Source organism: Tachypleus tridentatus, chromosome 6, assembly GCF_004210375.1.
Source record: "Tachypleus tridentatus isolate NWPU-2018 chromosome 6, ASM421037v1, whole genome shotgun sequence".
Lineage (NCBI taxonomy): Eukaryota > Metazoa > Arthropoda > Merostomata > Xiphosura > Limulidae > Tachypleus > Tachypleus tridentatus.
Genome location: NC_134830.1, coordinates 124,046,767 through 124,067,851, shown reverse-complemented (window position 1 = coordinate 124,067,851; position 21,085 = coordinate 124,046,767). Strand labels below are relative to the sequence as shown.

At 32.3% G+C, this 21,085-nt stretch overlaps 1 protein-coding gene across 1 annotated transcript in view; it reads right to left on the bottom strand.

The window, feature by feature from the left end:
- The window catches only part of LOC143253541 (tyrosine-protein phosphatase 10D-like), a 34,706-nt gene that overhangs the window by 12,090 nt on the left and 1,531 nt on the right, over window positions 1–21,085 (bottom strand). Inside the window, 13 exon segments of the mRNA XM_076507591.1 lie at window positions 3,788–4,069; window positions 4,508–4,786; window positions 5,432–5,573; window positions 5,747–5,889; window positions 6,210–6,335; window positions 6,714–6,857; window positions 7,446–7,706; window positions 8,662–8,830; window positions 9,588–9,688; window positions 10,466–10,741; window positions 11,617–11,901; window positions 12,531–12,812; window positions 20,147–20,402. Of these exon segments, the coding sequence (XP_076363706.1) occupies window positions 3,788–4,069; window positions 4,508–4,786; window positions 5,432–5,573; window positions 5,747–5,889; window positions 6,210–6,335; window positions 6,714–6,857; window positions 7,446–7,706; window positions 8,662–8,830; window positions 9,588–9,688; window positions 10,466–10,741; window positions 11,617–11,901; window positions 12,531–12,812; window positions 20,147–20,381 (2,725 nt within the window). The 5' untranslated portion in view covers window positions 20,382–20,402.

Genomic DNA, 21,085 nt, shown 5'->3' with positions numbered 1-21,085 from the left:
TATACCACAGGAAGTTGAATAAAACCAGTGTTCTATATCTAGGTTATATGATGAAATGTTTTCTTTGTCCATACAAAAGTAAAAATACATGTATAACCAAATGGTATCTTTCACTTCTAAGTATCTAAGTATATACAATTCTTTATCATTGATGTAACTGAGCTAATGACAGCTGAAGTATGTAGCTGTGACACTTAAAGTAAACTGAAGTGAAAACTCTGAACACATTTAGTTTAAAGAAAGATAAAAAAAGTTAAATGAATAAAAAACAATAGTATGAAATGATAATTTAATTTTAATTAATACAATTGCAAAAAAACATTGTTCAAAAATTATATAAATAAAAACTATTTATCTAAATCAAATAGGCCTCAAATGTGTATTAAAAGTTGCATAAACTACAGATTTTTTTTTTCCACATTCCTCTTAAATTATTTATTTTAGATTCACTTTTTGGTGTTTACACAATAACTTGATAGTACAGGGTGTTCAGAAAGTCATTGTACACATTTATAAACAGACATGTTTCAATATAGAATACAGGAGGTAAATATGAATGACAATTATAAACAATGTTGAAAGTGACCCCTGTTGGCATCAATACAGGCCTGGATCCTTCTTATTTTGTTTCTAAACACCACTATCAGTTGCTGGCTTGAAATAGACTGAATAAAATATGATTACAAAACTGCACAGTGACTTTCTGAACACACTGTATTATACATAAACTGTTTTTCACAGAAAAACTCTTATTTCTCAACTCTAGTACATCAATCAACTTCCAGTATTTAATCAAAGGTCTCTCAGGCAGTGATGTGTGAGAGTCAAAAGAAAGATCTGAAAGTTAACTTTTTCCTAAACTGCAAATGTAATTCCAACAATACTTACTTTTGCTGACAATATAGTTATTTTTTGATTTACAGGTTCTTCACTCTTTATCTAAGCATCGAACACGCTTTGGTCTTTTATACCCCACTAGTATGTCCTTAGCAAATATTAATTTACTAAATTCTCCAGTAATGTGAGTGTGCCCCCTGTCTAGGTACTGTACAAGCACCCCATTCAGATTATGTAATTAATTTTTGAGACGTAAGCTGGCTCTTATTAGGGAGGTAGGATGGGAGAGTATCAGTAGAGGTAAGTAATACTGGAAATGTTAACTTCCAAGACACACTTACCAAACTTTGACAATATAAGTAGAATCCCACACTGAAAAGGTGCAGGAACCAGTGTGACCTGATATATACAGAAAGTGTCTGTATTGAACAGTGTTGGACCAAGGTAAGAATAAACCCAGGTGGGGAAATCACACTACATCCCTAACAGGTATGCTTTTAACCTGGAACTTAGTTCCTATATCAAAAGGTTGAATATAATAAATGTTATTTCACTATAGACCAGCCCCAACCAGATCCCCAAGGTTCAAGCTCTCAGGTTTGAAATTATGGGTCGTAGTATCTGATGGCTAGGCCTATTGGACTGCAATGTTATATATATTACATCCCAACTTGCAGCCACAGGGTGATGCATTATGAACTACCAAAATCATGACAAGAAAGTAAGCAACATCAAAGTGAACAAACCTGATGAAGTCCAAAAGACAACACCTCAGTTTCAGTATGATGGGATCATGTACGCTGTATTCAATCAAAGGAACAGAAGTCATCTGGTCTGGAATTATGGACAGAATGTAGAACCTGTGCTCAACTGATAATCAAGGATGGGACAATTACATTTGGGATTATAAGGAGATAGTGGACCTCCTTCAAATGAACAATACAAAACTGATATTGATGAAAGAGGTGCAATGTGTATACTCCAACTGGATAGTATAGTGTCAAATCTGAGTCAGAATTATGAGCAAGCTCCAACAGAGGATGATGCCACTCCTACAGACATCTGGAAAAATATCAAGAGGTCCAATTAGGAGGGCCTCCAACTTCACCCTCTTCTCCAAGGAGTGGCAGAACACACTTTAACACCCCAGTAACTAGAAAAATGGGAGTGATAAAGACTCCCAAGTTCCACTATTATAATTTGTAGGGAAATACATGTTGGAGAGTCTTGAGGAACAACATTTTGGAAATTGTGCAATAGGTGTACCAAGTTCTCTACATTTTTTTTAAAAAACAAATCAACCCTGATTTGTTAAACATGAAGATCAGCAGAAACAGGTAGGATCCCCCTTTAGATTTACACATGATAGTTCATTCGTGGTGGTCTATGATAATATTGTAATATCATCCAGTATGTTACCAGATGGTCTTATGGAGCACCCAATTCCTACAGAGCTTGTTGTAACCTGTAGCAATTATAGTAAAAGTGGTTGCTAGCACAGAATAAAAATTAAAATAACTTCTAATCATGAAGATTGGGTTTCCAAGCAGCTGGGTGAAAAATGTCTGATCGAGGTTGTCATTGGCCAATGTGGAAGAGGTGAACATTCCTGTACATGTCAAAGAAGCAGAGGGCATGTTTGAACCTGCCAATATGATGCAACAAAAAGAACAGGCAGAAGAATGAACCACAGTCATAACCCTGGGAAATAGATAAATTAGGGCAAGACATAGATGTCCAGCCCTGACTGACTGTCAACTGAAAACCAAAACAACTGTTTTTGAGAATCCCAATGAGTTGAGAACACATTGATTATTGGAAACCTGAACTGAGAGCAAATTCACTTGAAAAAAAAAAAAAATCTCAATGTAACACTCATTTTGTTGGAACAGTCTGACTGGGTCAAGAAGAATGATTTCCAGTTAAATTCATCATTCCTGGAAAATGACATACTAAGAGACTGATGTGATGGAAATAAACTCAATAGAGAAGATCCAAGATATGAAAAAAAGGTCTCAAGAAACTGTGCCTCCTTGATGAGAAATCTGAAATGCCACCACAGAATTGTCAGAACAAATCATGATAATTTTACCCTTCAAAAGAGACAGACCTTGAGCCATTACCAGGTGTACTTCAAGGAGATTGAGAAACAGCTATGTTGTCAGCATGGATATGTATGTTTTGAAATGTTTTTAGTTGCCTTGGATTTTGAATTAGAAATTCACAAATGATGAGGTATGTGTGGGAAAAAAATGCAGTTTCAGTGAATTTTAATAGAAATTTTAGGCTTATTGGTTTCCAAACTTCTCAAAATTTTAGTCTTTAAACCATAACTTTTAAAATATTTATAATGTTTATATATTTTCTTGAAAAATAAACTACTATATAAACATATCTTAGTACAAATGTTTAACACACAAACAAACATGTACACACTATTTTATAGGATTAGAATTTTAACATACAAGATATTAATTGCTCAAATATGATTGCTTAAAACAAAAATGAAAAACTAGAAAAATGCCTGAATTGAAATTAAGTTATACAAAAATAAGTAAAAACAAAAGTGTAACAAAAATGAAATGAAAACACATGGTCATTTACAGGAAAGAGCAAAATATAACAACACAAGTTGTAATAAGTTAAAGTTAGAAATAATCACTGAAGAAACATTACTTATGTTGAAACAAATTATATTAAAAGTAAAATGTTAAATATAAATACACAATGCCATTATCATGTAACAGTAATTATTATCTCACTGAATTAACTAAAACTGTATAAAATTATTTGTGAAGTGAATCGTTTAAATTACACATGTATGAATACACGTAAACATCAATATATCATATTCATAATAAATTATTTATAATTATATAAATACAATTCTAATTTTTATGACAAATACTAGAGAAAATATAAATATTTAACACTGTTTATGTTTACGTACCCGATTCTAAGGTTTCAAATGTTTTTGAGACTGGTAAACTACGACGTACTGTAGATGTACCATAGCCACTGAGAGCTGTAACTAAAAACGTGTAGTTAAAGTGTGGCCGGAGTTTGTTGTAAGTTATTTTTTCTACAATTGTGATGTTCTGTCTTAGCTTCCCTTGATGATCAAGATACTGAACTTCATACCCATCCTTGTCTCCTGGTGATACATCCCAAGTTAAAGTTATGTCCACATCTGTGATACTGAATGCAGTTACTTCTGTTACTGGTTTAGGATCTAGAAAAATAAGAGCCAAATTCATATATCTCAAAACAATTCATTTACCTAGAACAGATATCATATGATCATTTCATACTTTCAGTTTATTATATTCCCACAGTTTAAAAAATTCATATCATTAATTACCGTCCAGAAAAATAAGACATTTAAACACATGGATACTGACCAGAAGAGCACAGATAGCACTTGTGTAGCTTTGCACAAAACTCAAAACAAAACAAATAAACCAACCAGAAAAACAAGACACTTAAACACATGGATACTAAACACCTATATAAATTACTAAATGGGTTCCAGCTAACATAAGCTGTACAACAGTAAAATGAAGGTTTTTAACTCTTCAACACATTTTATAAAAACCAGCATTGTCTTGCCTATCTATGAATGAGTACAAGTGTTTGTTTATCTTCATTATATTTTAGAAATTAAACTTACACAGTCTTGCCTGCCTGTAAATGGGCACACTGTATACACCTCCACTAATGGTCCAGATGGTTAGGTTGTAGAGCCGTCCTGGTACAAGGTTGTCAAAGATAACCAACCGATTTGTGTCATTGTAGAGCTTTTCTTGGGCAGGAACTGAGGGATCACTAAGCTGGAAGCGGTATCGGTCAAACACTACATTTCTAGTTGGTGTTGGGGTATATTTGATACCCAGTGTCTGAGTTTCATGTTCATCTGTGACTATGTTTATCACAGAATCAATGACAGGCACTAAAAATACATCATACATTAAATGAGTATTCATGTAGTAAGATATAAAAATATTAATAAAAATGGAGAAAGTGATAACATATATAATAAAATTTGTAGCAAAGTATTGTGTAATAACTAAACTAACACCAGTATAACTGTGTGATAAGTAAATTAACACCAGAGTAACTGTAACATTACTAAACTTACACTAGGGTAATCGTATAATAAGTAAACTAATAGCAGGGTAATTGCACAATAAGTAAATTAACAGCAGGGTAGCTATACAATAACTAAACATCAGGGTAATTGTATGATAAATAAACTAACAACATGATAGCTAGACAGTAACTAAACTTACACCACTTATATATTTATAAACAGCTGGTATGGGTAGAGAAAGCACTAGCAGAAAAGACGAACAATGTTTCGACCTTCTTCAGTCATCGTCAGGTTCACAAAAACAGCAGGGTAACTCTATTATAACTTAAAATAAGTTATCTAACAATACAATAATTAAACTAATAACATGGTTGGTTTTTATTTGTTTTTAAGTACTTGGAAAATATAAAAGTGAAATATTTTTATATTAGGGACAATTTTACTTCCAACTGAAGGACAAAGAAAGATTGAAGCTTGTAAGATCCAGTGTTTTGAGACACATACTTGTTCTAGTCTGAATTCCAATTCCTTCACTCCTAAGGTTGTGGCTAACAGCATAGAAACGAAAGGAATATAGCTCTCCAGGTTTCAACTTTTCAACTATTACACTGACTGTATCTCCAGTTTTAGAACCATTTGCTGGTACCTAAAGAAAAACATTTATGGTTCAGAATATATTTTAAAACAATCTCAAAGAGAAGTGTTGAAAGATTATAATGTAACAGTAAGCCAGGTACACACCACTTCATTTTGAGCTTGGTATTATGATGATACTGTTTCCTGCCAAGTTTAATAAAAAGCTTCAAACATTCACTTTACCTGTTGTGAATTCTGTGCTAGAGGATCTCTAACTGCATTGTAGACTGTGATGTAATAGTCTACTCGACCAGCAGGAACCAACCACTCAAATGTAATGTTCTGAGAATCAATGATGTGGCGAACGTGTTTGATAGAGTTCGGGTCTATAAAACATAAGAATGTTAATGATCCATAAAGCTATGGGTCTAAAACATAATAAAGTTAATAACCCACAAAACTATGGGTCTATAAAGTTAATAACACGTGAAACTATGGGTCTATAAAACATAAGCAAGTTAATAACCCTTGAAACTAGCTAAAAGTAAAATTATTCAGCTGTGTGTTAGTTATTAATTAGACAATTAAATCAAACTTGTGTGATATAATAATGATTATCCAGATGCAGGTAATAATCTAAACATCAACAATAATAGTCCTTAACACTGTTTTACTCACAATGGAGAAATGTGAAATGTTAACTCACACATTGTCTGCTTCTCCTCTTGAACTTCCACACTCTCAACCCCATTACTGACTGTTGCCACTCTGATGATATATCTTTCTCCAGCTACTAGGTCTCGAATCTCACAAGATGTTGTGTTCACAACACCTACAGATAAATCACATACAACTATGTGTTGTGTCACAACACCTACAAATATTGGTTATACAGAACTAGCACTGAAATTTGAAACCTCACTATTAGATGTTTTACCAAATTACTAACATTATTCTCTCTCTCATTTATATCTAATCAATTCAATACAAGAAACTTCCTCTCTCATTTCTATCTGTTTATTTAAACACGAAAAGTTACCCTTTTAATTTTATCTATTATTTTGAATATGAGAAGATACCATTTTATTTCTATGTATTCATTTCATTTTCAAATAGATTCAGACTTTTTATTCCTAAAAACAAAATTACCAAACTCAATTTTCGTTCCTGTTTCTTCATGTGAAGTTACTTTATTTCTAATCTATCATACCTATTTCCCTCCAGAATGTAGAGTCTGTTGGTCTGTATCTTACAGTATAATGGTCTATGAGAGAATTAGCTGGACGATTCCATGTCAGGATCATAGTAGAGTTACTTGCTTTTACTACCTGGAAGTTCTCAGGTGATTTAGGAGCTACATGAAACATTATTGACAATGAGATAACAGTTGAAAACTGTTTCTTTCTTACTAAGCACTTACAGAGATTATTTATCTAGTAAAGAAATCGATATAGAAAGATTCTGCGAGAAGCAAAGTCATACCAGATAGAACAATTCAAAAAGCAAAACAAAAATTAAGTGACAAACATTCCATGTCTATGTTCTTAAAAATAAACTATACCAGGAATACAACTACTACTTTGTTTTTATTGTTATTATTTAGTGCTAATTGGTAAACCTAACAGTTTTCTTACTAAATGTGCAAGTTTCTTTTACAGAAATATTAGCAGCGTATGCACTATTGCAATTCAAATGTTATCACCCACAAAGAAAACTTTATTATGACAATGTTTATTGAATGTTAAATTAATGGAAGTATATGTAATTTTGGAAGCTTTAAATGAACGTTTTTAAATAATATTATACATTTAATATTTGAAAAAGTTCATTAAAAAACTTGAATTTGTGTTTATGACATTGCAGATTTAGAAACTTAGATCTATTTTACCCATATAGTTTTAAAATAAACTGACATTTAATTATCAAATGTTTTAATACTTACGAACAGTTTGAAAGTAAGAATGTGGATCACTTCGGAGGCCATGGCTGACAGCATACACCTTTATCTCGTAGCCACCTCCTGGATATAAACCAGCGAGAATCAACCAGTTATTCATAGTTGTTTCTTCCTTCCTCTCTTGGGTGTCGTTTCTATAATATACTACAGCATAAGAATCTTGTCGACTGGTCACGTCAGACTTCCATGACACATTCAGATCAGACTTGTATGGTTCAATGATTTCAATCACAGGTGTTGCAGGGCCTGATGTGAGACAACAATCAAAATGTTAATGAATAGTCTAGATGTTGTTGAGTTTTCTAAAACATTTTTAATCATTCCATAAAGTAAGTGAAAAGGTTCTGGACAACTGGATGTTTTTAAATAATTACTGTACCTTCAACAACAATGTAAAAAGATATTACTTAAATACAACAAAAGAAAAATCCATTCACTATAAACACCATACTACCAAAGACACAAAGCAATCAACTTCCAGAAGACATGTTGGGTCTTGCTAAAGGATTTCAACTTCAATAGGATATTGGTTCTCTTCTGGCACTATTCACAACCTTGCTGATACTGGTAAAATAGACTGTCATAATTAGCAAGATGAAAATATTAGAAAACATCCTTCAGACGTCATTGTTTAGCATGGTTAAATTATATTTATGTTTTGGGTCTCAGCAGACAAACAGAATGTTTAGTTGCTTCATGTCAGGATTCTTAGTTAGTCTACCAGAATGGTTGGTAGCTTTAGGTCAGGATTCTCAGCTACTCTGTCAGAATGGTTGGCTGATTCAGGTCAGAATTTTGGGCTAGTCTATCAAGAGTGGTTAGTTATTTCAGGTAAGAATTCTTGGCAAGTCTACCTCAATGGTTGGTTATTTCAGCTAAGGGTTCTTGGCTAGTCTATGAAAATAGTTAGTCTTGTTATTTCAGATCAAGATTTTCAGCTGGTCAAACAGGAAGATGATTTAAGTTGAGGAGTTCAGGCTGCCCAATTAGAATATGTAATTTCTGAATCGCTTAATTCAGGTGAATCCTGCATCAATGACTGTTCTTCTTCACAATACTAATGATGTATCTAAGACAATACTAATGATGTATTCATGCCACTAATGATGCATCAATGAAACTGCAAACATTTATAAAGTGCACAGAATACGGCTCAAAGTGTAAATTTATATGGATACAGGGCAAATAATACAGAACTTACGTGTAGTTTTATAGACAGTAGCTGGCTCGCTTCCTACATTGTTACTGACAGCTAGAACTGTAACAGAATAGTTTCTCCCTGGCAATAAGTGGTTTAACTTGTATTCTGTTTCTCTCACCACCTCAGCACTTCCATCACTGTTAAAGGCTTCTTGCTCATGATATTTAATCTGAAATAGTACCTTCAGTCTTATATCAGATTCCAGGGAAGTCTAACATAAGTTAGTAATGCATTTCTTAAAATAATAAATGGATAAATCATTGATTTATAAGCACACTGAAGTAGTTTATTTCTGGGAAGAACATACTGCATACTTCAAAAAAACATTGTCCCATCTTCTTCAGGTATAAACACAGGCATGAAGACAGAAGACAAAACAACTGTTTTTGTTGGAACATGTACAATCTGCTAAAAAATAAACCAATTCATTATGCTTATAAATTGCTGTTTGATAATAAATTATGGTATTAGCATAATATGCTATCTTATTCAAGTACATTCTTAAAGTGACCAATTATATATTTTTATTTAACTAATCCAAGCTTATGTGATTTTACTTAATATTAACAGAGTTTATTTTCATTATTAGCAATAATTGTACAGTTTAGCAACTATCTCTAAATGACCTCCATTGACAAATTTCAGAAAAGTTAGCTGCTTAAGAAATTTTTTGAACCATAAACTGTTGTTAATCATCTTCTTATGCTCCTTTTGCGTATTTCTAAGATCAAAACAAAAGAAATCTCGAATATGTTCCATCTTAACCGTTTTTAAGATTTAACCAAAAATCAGTATTTCTATTTATTGGATTATTAAAACAATTTTGAAAGTTTATATTCGTGTAATCTTTGAATCTTTAGAGGACAAAGAAACTAATGATGCCTGTTTGAATAGACAGGTGAAGTAAACCAGCAGAACACAATTACCACATAGGAATCCTGAATGCTATCATTACTTGGTTGCCATGTCAACAAAAGTTCTCCTGTTTCATCAAAAGTTGCATTTAGCTCCTCAACAGATAATGGTTCTATAGAAAGATATGTTTAAACATGAGAACTACGGCATCAGATAACCATCTTCAACAGTCAAACAATCTATATAAATAGATGATTAAAAGTGAGACCTAACCCATTCATACATAACTTCAATAGTTAACAATTCTATAAAGGTTAAGGACGAGAAAGATAGTGTTTGATTAACATAAACAGCAGACGAACATCTCGGATATTCCTAATTACACTTGGAATAACTGAATTTAAACAACATTTATTTTTGATAATGTAATAAATAATTTTAACTTGAATCATTTTATTACAAAGAACAGTGTTTCTGTAGATAAATGTAATAACACATTTTTACCTGTCACAATAAAGCAGTTTAATTTAACACAGCTAGATATATACACCCTATATAGACCTTACAATTAATATTTTGTAAAGAAATATTTGAGAGTTTATATTTGCTGAAATTATATATATGCAAACACCAAAAATCTCTTTCAAACAGCGAATCTCATCAGTCTCATCCAACAGAGCAAATGTGTTAAAATCTTAAATTACAGTTATAAGTAAAACTACAAAGTTTCATCTTTTTATTGTGCTATACCATACATCTTTATTTTTGGTCATTCTGTGTGCATACTCAAATTTGTAATATGTTTTTTTATTATGAAAAACAGACAATTTAATAAATACCAGTTTAGTTTTGAATAAATGTTTCATCAGTAGAATGCTGCCATCATCTGGCTCCATACCACACTGATGCTGATTAGACACAGCTGCTAACACCTCAAGTGTAAACTTACGTGTTGTAATGTTGCCAGTAATTGGCCAACTGGCGACGTTGCCACTGACAGTCTTTACAATAATCTCGTATGTCTGGCCAGGTTTGAGATCCTTACTAAAGGTGGCAATCCTGTCTTCATCTTTCCCAACCACTTTCCAATTTACATTTCTTCCACTCATGGCAACTTGGTATCGATCAAACACTGAAGGAGTCTTAGGTGGAGACCATAAGACACTGAAGGAGTAAGGAGCAACTGCTTCAGGAGGAAAGCTTATGTTGCTAGGTCGAAGGGGAACTAGAAGAAGCAATAAACACTGCATAACCCAAAATCCATATGGAAAAAAAATATAATTACAGCATTCCACTTTTTGTCCTTAGAATATTTGAATAAGCTTTTCCAGAGATATGTATACAATCTATAATGTTGCATATAGTTAGCTAAATGATGATCTTATTATACTTTAATCAATCATTATCTGTGCATGACAATAAAAAACACCACTGAATAGGCTAAACTACTGGCTTACTGTCACAATATTTGACTCAATACCTGCATACAAGAACTTAGTAACAATATGTCACTAAGTAGGCTAACCAACTGGAGTACTAACACTCACACACACACACACACACGTATGTATATGGATATAATAAAACAATAATACTAAATGAGCTAAACTTTCATAATATTTCACTAAATAATTGTTTACAAGGAATTAATAAATAAATAATACGAAGTAGACTAAACTGTCATAATATTTCATAAATACTAGCATACAAGCATATCAGTAAAAAAGTAATACTAAGTAGGCTAAACTATCATAATATTTCACTCAATACTTGTATCTAAGAAATCAGTAAAAAAATAATACTAAGTAAGCTAAACTGTCATAATATTTAACTAAATACTTGTATATAAGGAATTAATAAAATATAATACTAAACAGGCTATACTGTCATAATATTTCACTCAATGCAACTAATGATAGATTCTAAATTTTTTAAAAGTTAGTTTCATAAATATTAGCAGTTATAATAATTTTGGATAGTATTGTAATTAACTGTTACTAACTCTCACATTTTTCATTGTTAATTCTGTATGTGGATTATTCTACATTTGTTTTCACACAAAACCAGATGCTATGTCTTACTATCTCAGTGCAATATTACCTGTTCTGTATGTAGCCTCTGTAGGGTCGCTAATCTGATTTTGACTAACAGTTTGAACTGAAATATTATATGCTTTTCCTGGAACAAGACCCCAGAAAGCAGCCTGTGCTGGTCCTAGAGGTTGTCCTTCTTTGTCTGCATATAAAACTGATTGAGTAGCATCAGGTGGCTGGATGCTCACTTTGTACTGGTCAAATATACCAGAAGGGTAAGGAGGCTGCCACAGCACAAGTAGTGTTGTCTCATTTCGATACCACACTATAAATCTACCAGGGGTGTTTGGCTCTGTAAAATAACAGACGTAACAATGACAATTAATAATTTCATTTCAAACAGACGTTGGTTAAGATAACACAAGTAGGGTTATATCTGGTTTCAGCTGTTTCAGATAGATATTGGTTAAGGTAACACAAATAAGGTTATGTCCGGTTTCAGATAGACATCAGTTAAGGTAACACCAGCAGGGTTATGTCTGATTTCAACTGAATATTGGTTAAAGTAACATCAGCAGAGTTGTTTGGTTTCAAGTAAACATTTGTTTTGTGTAATAACAGTAGAGTTGTGCTGAACTTAGATTCAACCAGATATTGTCTGGAATATTGTTGGGAGAGTTATGACTGGATTGAACTAGACATTAGCTAGACTAACACAAGCAAAGTTATAAACTGAAGTTAACTAGACAACAGTTAGTAGGACTATACGTTTGATATTCCTACCACTTTACAAGTTCCTGAAATTGTTAAATAACAAGTATATTGTAGTGAAAACATCATAACTGAATTTATTAAACCAGTTCACCAATATTATGAACTTAAAGTGATTCTAATACATGCTCCTTTAATCAGATATTTAGGTATAATGGGTTAATTTAGTTTGACTGAAAGACCTTTAGAAATATGATTGCACTTTCTTACTTGTAGTAAAATTAGAAGCTACAAACACTGAAGACTCTTTTTCCTTGAATACAGAATATAACTGAATCTCATAAGTGGCCCCAGGAGTGAGGTCTCTAAGACTGAAAGGTGCTGGTTCATCTGTAAGTTCAATGTTCCGCACTACTGCATCATCCTGGTTCGAAAGTGGAATTATGATCAACTTGTAGCCAGTGTGACCACCTTGGCTTGGGGGATCCCATGACAAATTTACAACTTTTCCTGTGACAACTTCTATGGCTAGATTTATAGGTGGCTCTGGTTCTAAAGGTAAAATACATCACTCAGAACATAAGTCAATGATTCCCAGAAATTTACTGTAATTAAAACCACAATTATGAGTAGATAATCAAATACTAAATATATAATAGCTACAAAAATATGACAAACAGAAGTACTTATAGTATTGTGTGTCATAACATAATACATCATAATTTTAAAGTGAATTTTACAACATGTTTACCTATATTTATTATAATTCAGATGAATGTTCCAACACATAAAACTAGATGTATAATAATCTCATCAAAACTGAAAAAGAAAAAGAAAGTATTAAAATCAGTAATTGTAACCTTGGAATAAAAACCTTTAAAAAGTAGCTGTTACTGTAGAAGAATTATGATGCATTAATTATTACAAGTGAAACAAAGAGAAAACATAGTATTTGTAAAATGTGCACAACTATAATTATAACACATATAACAGTGAAACAAAGAAAACATAGTATTTGTAAAATGTGTACAACTATAGTTATAACACATAACAGTGAAACAAAGAAAACATAGTATTTGTAAAATGTGTACAACTATAGTTATAACACACATAACAGTGAAACAAAGAAAACATAGTATTTGTAAAATGTGCACAACTATAATTATAACACATATAACAGTGAAACAAAGAAAACGTAGTATTTGTAAAATGTGTACAACTATAGTTATAACACACATAACAGTGAAACAAAGAAAACGTAGTATTTGTAAAATGTGTACAACTATAGTTATAACACACATAACAGTGAAACAAAGAAAACATAGTATTTGTATAATGTGCACAACTATAATTATAACATATAACAGTGAAACAAAGAAAACATAGTATTTGTATAATGTGCACAACTATAATTATAGCATATAACAGTGAAACAAAGAAAACATAGTATTTGTATAATGTGCACAACTATAATTATAACACATATAACAGTGAAACAAAGAAAACTTAGTATTTGTATAATGTGTACAACTATAATTATAACACATATAACAGTGAAACAAAGAAAACGTAGTATTTGTAAAATGTGCACAACTATAGTTATAACACACAACAGTGAAACAAAGAAAACATAGTATTTGTAAAATGTGTACAACTATAGTTATAACACACAACAGTGAAACAAAGAAAACATAGTATTTGTAAAATGTGTACAACTATAGTTATAACACACATAACAGTGAAACAAAGAAAACATAGTATTTGTATAATGTGCACAACTATAATTATAACAACAGTGAAACAAAGAAAACATAGTATTTGTATAATGTGCACAACTATAATTATAACATATAACAGTGAAACAAAGAAAACATAGTATTTGTATAATGTGTACAACTATAATTATAACACATATAACAGTGAAACAAAGAAAACAGTATTTGCATAATGTGTACAACTATAATTATAACACATATAACAGTGAAACAAAGAAAACATAGTATTTGTAAAATGTGCACAACTATAGTTATAACACATAACAGTGAAACAAAGAAAACATAGTATTTGTATAATGTGTACAACTATAGTTATAACACACAACAGTGAAACAAAGAAAACATAGTATTTGTATAATGTGTACAATGAAAGATATTCTATTACATAAAATGAAACTCAAGTGTATAATACAATATGTATAAAATCAAATTGGTAAAACATTTGTTGATTTCTTGTTTTAATGTTTCTGTTGATTAAACATTATATTTTGGCCATTTGGATGTGTTTGTTGTTCAGTTAGGTGTGTTTGGCTACAGCTTGTGTTAACTTGCTTAGTCTGACCCACCATAAATATGATTAGTTGGAGTTTCTTAAAATAAAAATAATTCAGAGCCCTATATATTCTTGCAGTATAGTATGTAAATCATGTAATAAAAAGGTATAATTTTAGATTATCGAATAACATTATATATTCATTTATTAACAGCATTAAGTGTGATAAACTTTATCATTAAAACTAGAGAAATGAATTTACACAGATAACATTGGTAATTTATTTCTTTGTCAAATATAGGCTATATTTAATAAAGGCACAACTAATGTTAGACCTGAGACAATATACTTATAGTTTAGTGTGTCTGTGATTAGAATTCTTTTGAAATAAAAATTCTGATACACCAGTTTAATATTTGGTATTTTTCGTCAACAACATAAAAGTGTAATCAATCATAATTGAGTCCCATAATTGTGTATTTAAATAAGAAATATTGAAACACAGATACAAATTTCACAAGAGATGTTTAACAAGTCTCTGCTTCTAGTGCTACCCTATCACTAATAGCACAACAATACCAACCAAGACATCTCACTACATAAATTATGAATAAAAAATCATTTTAAAAAACCTGGCAGCACTTAGTTATCACAGAACAAGGAAAATCTAAACAAGCAAAATATAAAATAGAATAATGATGCATTAGATCTGTTATATTAGTGTGATCTATTAGTCAATCCATGCTGACTTGCCCAACATAGTACAAACAGGATAGAACTGTAGAAAGCTCTTTCTCTCAGTCAATCCATGCTGACTTGTTCAACATAGTACAAACAGGTTAGAACTGTAGAAAGCTCTTTCTCTCAGTCAATTCATGCTGACTTGCTAATGTAGTACAGACAGGTTAGAACTGCAGTAAATTCTTTCTCTCCGTTAATTCATGCCGACTTCTTCAACATAGTACAAACAGGATAGAACTGTAGTAAGCTCTTTCTCTCAGTCAATCCATGCTGACTTGTTCAACATAGTACAGACAGGTTAGAACTGTAGTAAGCTCTTTCTCTCAGTCAATCCATGCTGACTTGTTCAACATAGTACAGACAAGTTAGAACTGTAGTAAGCTCTTTCTCTCAGTCAATCCATGCTGACTTGTTCAACATAGTACAGACAAGTTAGAAGTGTAGTAAACTCTTTCTCTCAGTCAATTCATGCCAACTTGCTAATGTGGTACAGAGAGGTTGAAACTGTAGTAAATTCTTTTTCTCAGTCAATCCATGCTGATTTCTTCAACATAGTACAGACAGGTGAGAACTGTAGTCAGTTCATCTTAATCTTCTGTATATTGTTGTTTTACAATGAAAGTTATAAAGTAGTTTATTAAATTCACTGAAAGACAAAGACTAGAATATTTGTTTCTTTTTCTGAATTCCTGTTTTTGCAAGGAAAGTTAGAAAGTGTGATTTTAAAAGTTACAGACCATTAAGACAAATTAAGTGATAAATAAAGCATTTGTTTAGACAAGGTAAAAACTTAAATGAATAAATTTATTTTATCAAATCAGTTAAGAAAGATATTGTATTTAAGGTCTTTCTTGCAAATTTGTTTAATTTTCTTCACATACAAACCATTCCTGTCACATATATAATATTTTTAGAAAGTACTAAAATTTATATTAAATTTTAAAGCCATTACCTGGGGCAGGCATTATATCCTGAAGTGGTGGTTCAGAACAGATATTTGAATTAATAAAATATAGGACTATATATGAACATTGTAATTTTATTCAAAAGTTTTAATTTTCCTGCACTGAAAATGTATTTCAGATATGTACTTACCTCCTCTCACATAAATAGCTATTTTTGTTCAGTGCTACCCTCTATATGGGAAAATGATTTACACATGCTACAAGTTTTTTGTCTCCACTCCACTAGAATTTACCAATTCCAATGCATCTGTCATACAAATCAACATGAGTCAACCTCCACCAATAAAAGTGCAAAATATTCTTGTGATGCATACGACTCCCTTTATTCAATTCAATAAGACTGTTACTTCAATTTTTGTGAGGAAATGGAAGTGCCAGTTTTCAGTGGAGAGGAATGATGGGAAGTGTGACAGGAGGTAAGTAACTATTGGAAATACATTTTCACTGTAGGAAAATAATAATTTCTGATACCTTCCATCACATTATTTGCTAGAATCTCATACTGAACATGTGGAGGGAAAGAAAGGATCATTTTCTGAAAGTATCTGAAGTATACTCCCTAAGATGAAGCAGTCTGATTCTAAGATCTGATGTGGGGAACTGCACCACTTTTGAACCACATTTACTCTTCACCTGTCACAGAAATATTGTGCAAATATGGATAAAAAACAGAGTAGCACATCCATCTGGTAGTGAACTGTAGCCAGAGTGAGATCTCAATCATGTAATATTTATCAAACTAAATCCCAGAAATTATGAAAGGATGAAAATGGAAAGAATATGCCCCTGTGTGTAGAGTAGCTAGGGCATGACCTACAATAAAAAGGCATGCCAATTAAATCCGAAACCCATGCTGCTGGGAAATGCCATCTATATGGGATTAGAATGAAGATTATCCTGTAGGGAAGACAAAAACAATCCAAAATCCAGCAAGTCTATGTGACTTCAATCCAACACCCAGGTCACTGGGAACAATCACCCACATGGAGGTAGGAAAAAGGATCATACCATCTTAAACTCAAGATCATGAGACTGGAAAGAACCTAGTACACCTCCCCCAAATCATTAACAGAGCACATGTGCTTATGATAAATTGATATCTATATAATGTAAACCATCTCACTCAAAAGTGAAACTGACTGGAACCACTAAGCACATTAACATCCTCAGAACAGAAAGCATTGAGGGATAGCAGAAAGGAAGGAAACATAATCTCAAGTACCTACAACACTGATGAAAAAGAGATGAGGGAGGAGTCTAGACATCTGTAATACACATGTGAAGACATATGTTGATTGGTTGTACTCTTAAGTCCAAAAAGAGCAATAAGAACCAACATCCACATAGAAGGTAGAATGAGGGATTCTCAAAGAGGTGATTTGTAATTTTGACATCTTGCTCCCATTTGTTTCTGCATCATACTGGACAATATCACACCATCGATACCAGCAGAAAACCACTGTCCTACTCTTAAATTAATGATTTTATAAATCATTTATATATTTTGTTTGTATTTCATTATCCCATTCAGGAGGATACATCCATGGTCTACCATCCCAGTGACTTGAAACTGAAATGTGATAAAGACTATCAAACTCCACTAGAAAAAAGGGAACAAAGAACTTACTGCAGAATTTAGAAGAACAATGTCACCTGAGGCAGTGCAAATGGTGACCATGAAATATTTTTTAAAGCAAACAATTTGTTCAACACAAGGTACATACAATCTGGGATGGGCAAACTTAAACAACTCGATCAGAAGGAAAACCTACAAGTAATTTTGTGGAACACCATGTCAGATGTGTGGCCATAAAATTATAATATGCAAATCAACATGGCATAACAGTAAGGACTTGAACAGGATCCAAACAGTGGGCATTAATAAAAAGGAAAAAGATTCTCTGAAAAGGAAAAAAAAAAAAAAAAAAAATCACCATATAAAATCACATTCTCAAAAGCAATGGATTTCCACAAGCTGTAATTGAACTGAAAATCCATTGAATAAAATCATGAGAAGAGTGGGCCTGACCCAGATGTGGATAGAAAAACACTGAAATTGACAAGATATTGAATAGATCACCATAAGGACACTCAAACTTGATTAACAGCCAATCATAGATGCCATCAGATGCAGCTCTTAAGGATAAAAGGAAGTTTTTTCCAGAACAAGCAAACAATAACCAGAAGACCAAAGATAGAGAAAAGCACAACCCTAGAGCATATAAGTGACAAATGAATGCTGTTACTGCCCAACAAAACATACAGAAAGCACACTATGGAGAATAAACTAAAGAGAAGATTGCAAGTGACAAAATGTCAGGATATACAAATAAATGTTTCCAACATTCTTATTTATCATTAATAAATCTGGAGTAAAAGTATGAGAAACAATGCCAAGGTAAAACAGAGCAAATTGAAACTCAGAATGAGGTGGGATAAACCTAGTACAGGCAGACAATCTACAGTTTATTTCCAGGACTACAAACAGCCTGTAGACATAAAACCTGGTAACAATATAATGTAGTCCAGCTCCAACTTGACACAAACTTTTGTTTAGTCTCTGTACTACTGGCAACATGCCCATCAATGATGAATAAAATGACAACATGAGAAACCCCTACAAGGGAGAGAGAGAAACAGGTAGAAGGGAACAGAGGTGTTTTACAGTTTTAACTGGAAAAGAACACATTCATCCAAACAAAAAAGGATTGAGTATTGATGCACAGATTGCACACAAGATTACAAAATCTCAGAGACATGATGAAAAACATATTACAAAATACAAGATACAGAAATCCCAACCAGAAAGAGATGGCATATGCAGCCAAGACATCATAACTCAGAAAATACAAACTACTATGAAACCATGTGTGTAAAGCAAGAACCAATGATGACAAAGTCAACATGAGGGAATAAGGAATCATAGAAAAATGAAGAATTGGATAAGACACAATATACCTGATAAATCATGTTGAAAAATGCCAAATTACACATTGCCAATTTAGCAGGAATGGTAGGCTCAAACATTGCAAAATCTGGTGGCATAAAAAAGCTACCTGAACATGTTCAGTTGTTCAGGAAGATTAGAGGGACAAGTTTAGAAGAAGAAGGTTGACCCACATAACATTCACTCTCTCAAAGAATAACAGCAGTGAAGTCCAACAATGGGTCTCCCCAACCTGCAGCTTGTGAAAATTTTGTTTGAGGTATAATATCTGAAGAGTGAACATGAACCCAAGAATTTATAGTAGAAAAATGTAAATCAACAAGCGTTTGATACAAAATATGAAGTGCCAGAAAAAATAAATAAATAAAGACTGTGAAATTGAGTTAAATTAATAGATTTCTTCAATGTAAATACAAATAATAATAGAATTGAATAGAGGGAACCACATGCATCATGAGTGTATGTTGCACTTTCATTGGTGGAGGGTAGGTGCATGATGATTTACCTGAGAGATGCATTAGAATCAATGCCAGTGAAGAGGAGATAGAAGGCTTGTGTCATGTGTAATTTTCTGCATATTGGAAGCACCACTGAAGAAGAATATTTAAGCAAGAAGTAGTAGTGTATCATTATCAGAATTGTATTATACAGACATTTCAATGACATACATATACGATATTTTGCAAATATTTTATAAGCAAGATGCACTGCAATTCCAGTGTCTTACATTACAATGTATAGAAGATAGTAATTAAAAACACAAATATTCCACTCACTGGCAAAATGCAAGTCAGTTTTACATCAACCTCCTATTTGTTGTGCTACTTTTTCTTGGCTAGCCTGTCCTAACATAGTTGCATTATTTTTGCCATAAAAATAAGAGAGCATTGTCTGCCACACTTTCTGACTAAATATTATACTTAACAATAATAGGAACAGTATTTTCATGACAGAGTTACACGTACCTGTTGCTACAACAGAAGACCAAGCTAGCCAGTTTGTCAGAGATATGTTAGTGTAGTACAAATGAATATTATATTCTGTACCAGGAAGACATTCAGACAGTTTAATTCCTTTGGATGCTTCACTTGCAAGAAGAGTGAAGTTTGGTAATGGTGAGCCATATGGAGGAGTATAGTCAAGTCTAAAGACTCCATCACCAAGGGAGGCTACTTCTCTTGGCAACTCGAGGTCAATCATCACTCCATGGCAGCATTGCAGCTGGAAAGTTGTAAACATGCCAACTAAGTCATACTCTTTAAAAATTGTTATGAAGATATTACTCAAATTATATTCAAGTTGTAGGGTGATATGACCTACCTTTCAATAAAAATTACAGTGATAAGGCCTCCCATATAATCCAAGTTACTGTGCAAGTCCTAACTTCTAATCCAAGCTACTGATAACACCTAACTTCTAACACAAGATACTAATAAAATTTCCCCCTTCAAAAAAAAAAAAAAGAAACTAAAATAAGTCCTAATCACTTAACACACACAAACATAAAAAAAAATGTGATAATATTGTATTATGAACTTACATACATTTACTGAAGTCTAACCGTTGGCCATTGTTTGTTTGTTTGTTCAATGCCTGTTTTGTTACTGAATTCTAACTGTTGGTCATTGTTTGTTTGTTCAATGTCTATTTTGTTACTAAATTCTAACTGTTGGTCATTGTTTGTTTATTTGTCTAATGTATGTTTTGTTACTGAATTCTAACTGTTGGTCTTTGTTTGTCCAGTACCTGTTATGCTCCTTAATTGTTACTGTTAATCTTTTGTAAATTAAAGAACATATATGACTATTATATTTTTGGTTGTTCTGGTATGTACTAAATGCAATTTACTGCGTTATGGCTTCTGAAACTAGATTTTGTATCATTTGCGTGTTTTCAATCAGTCT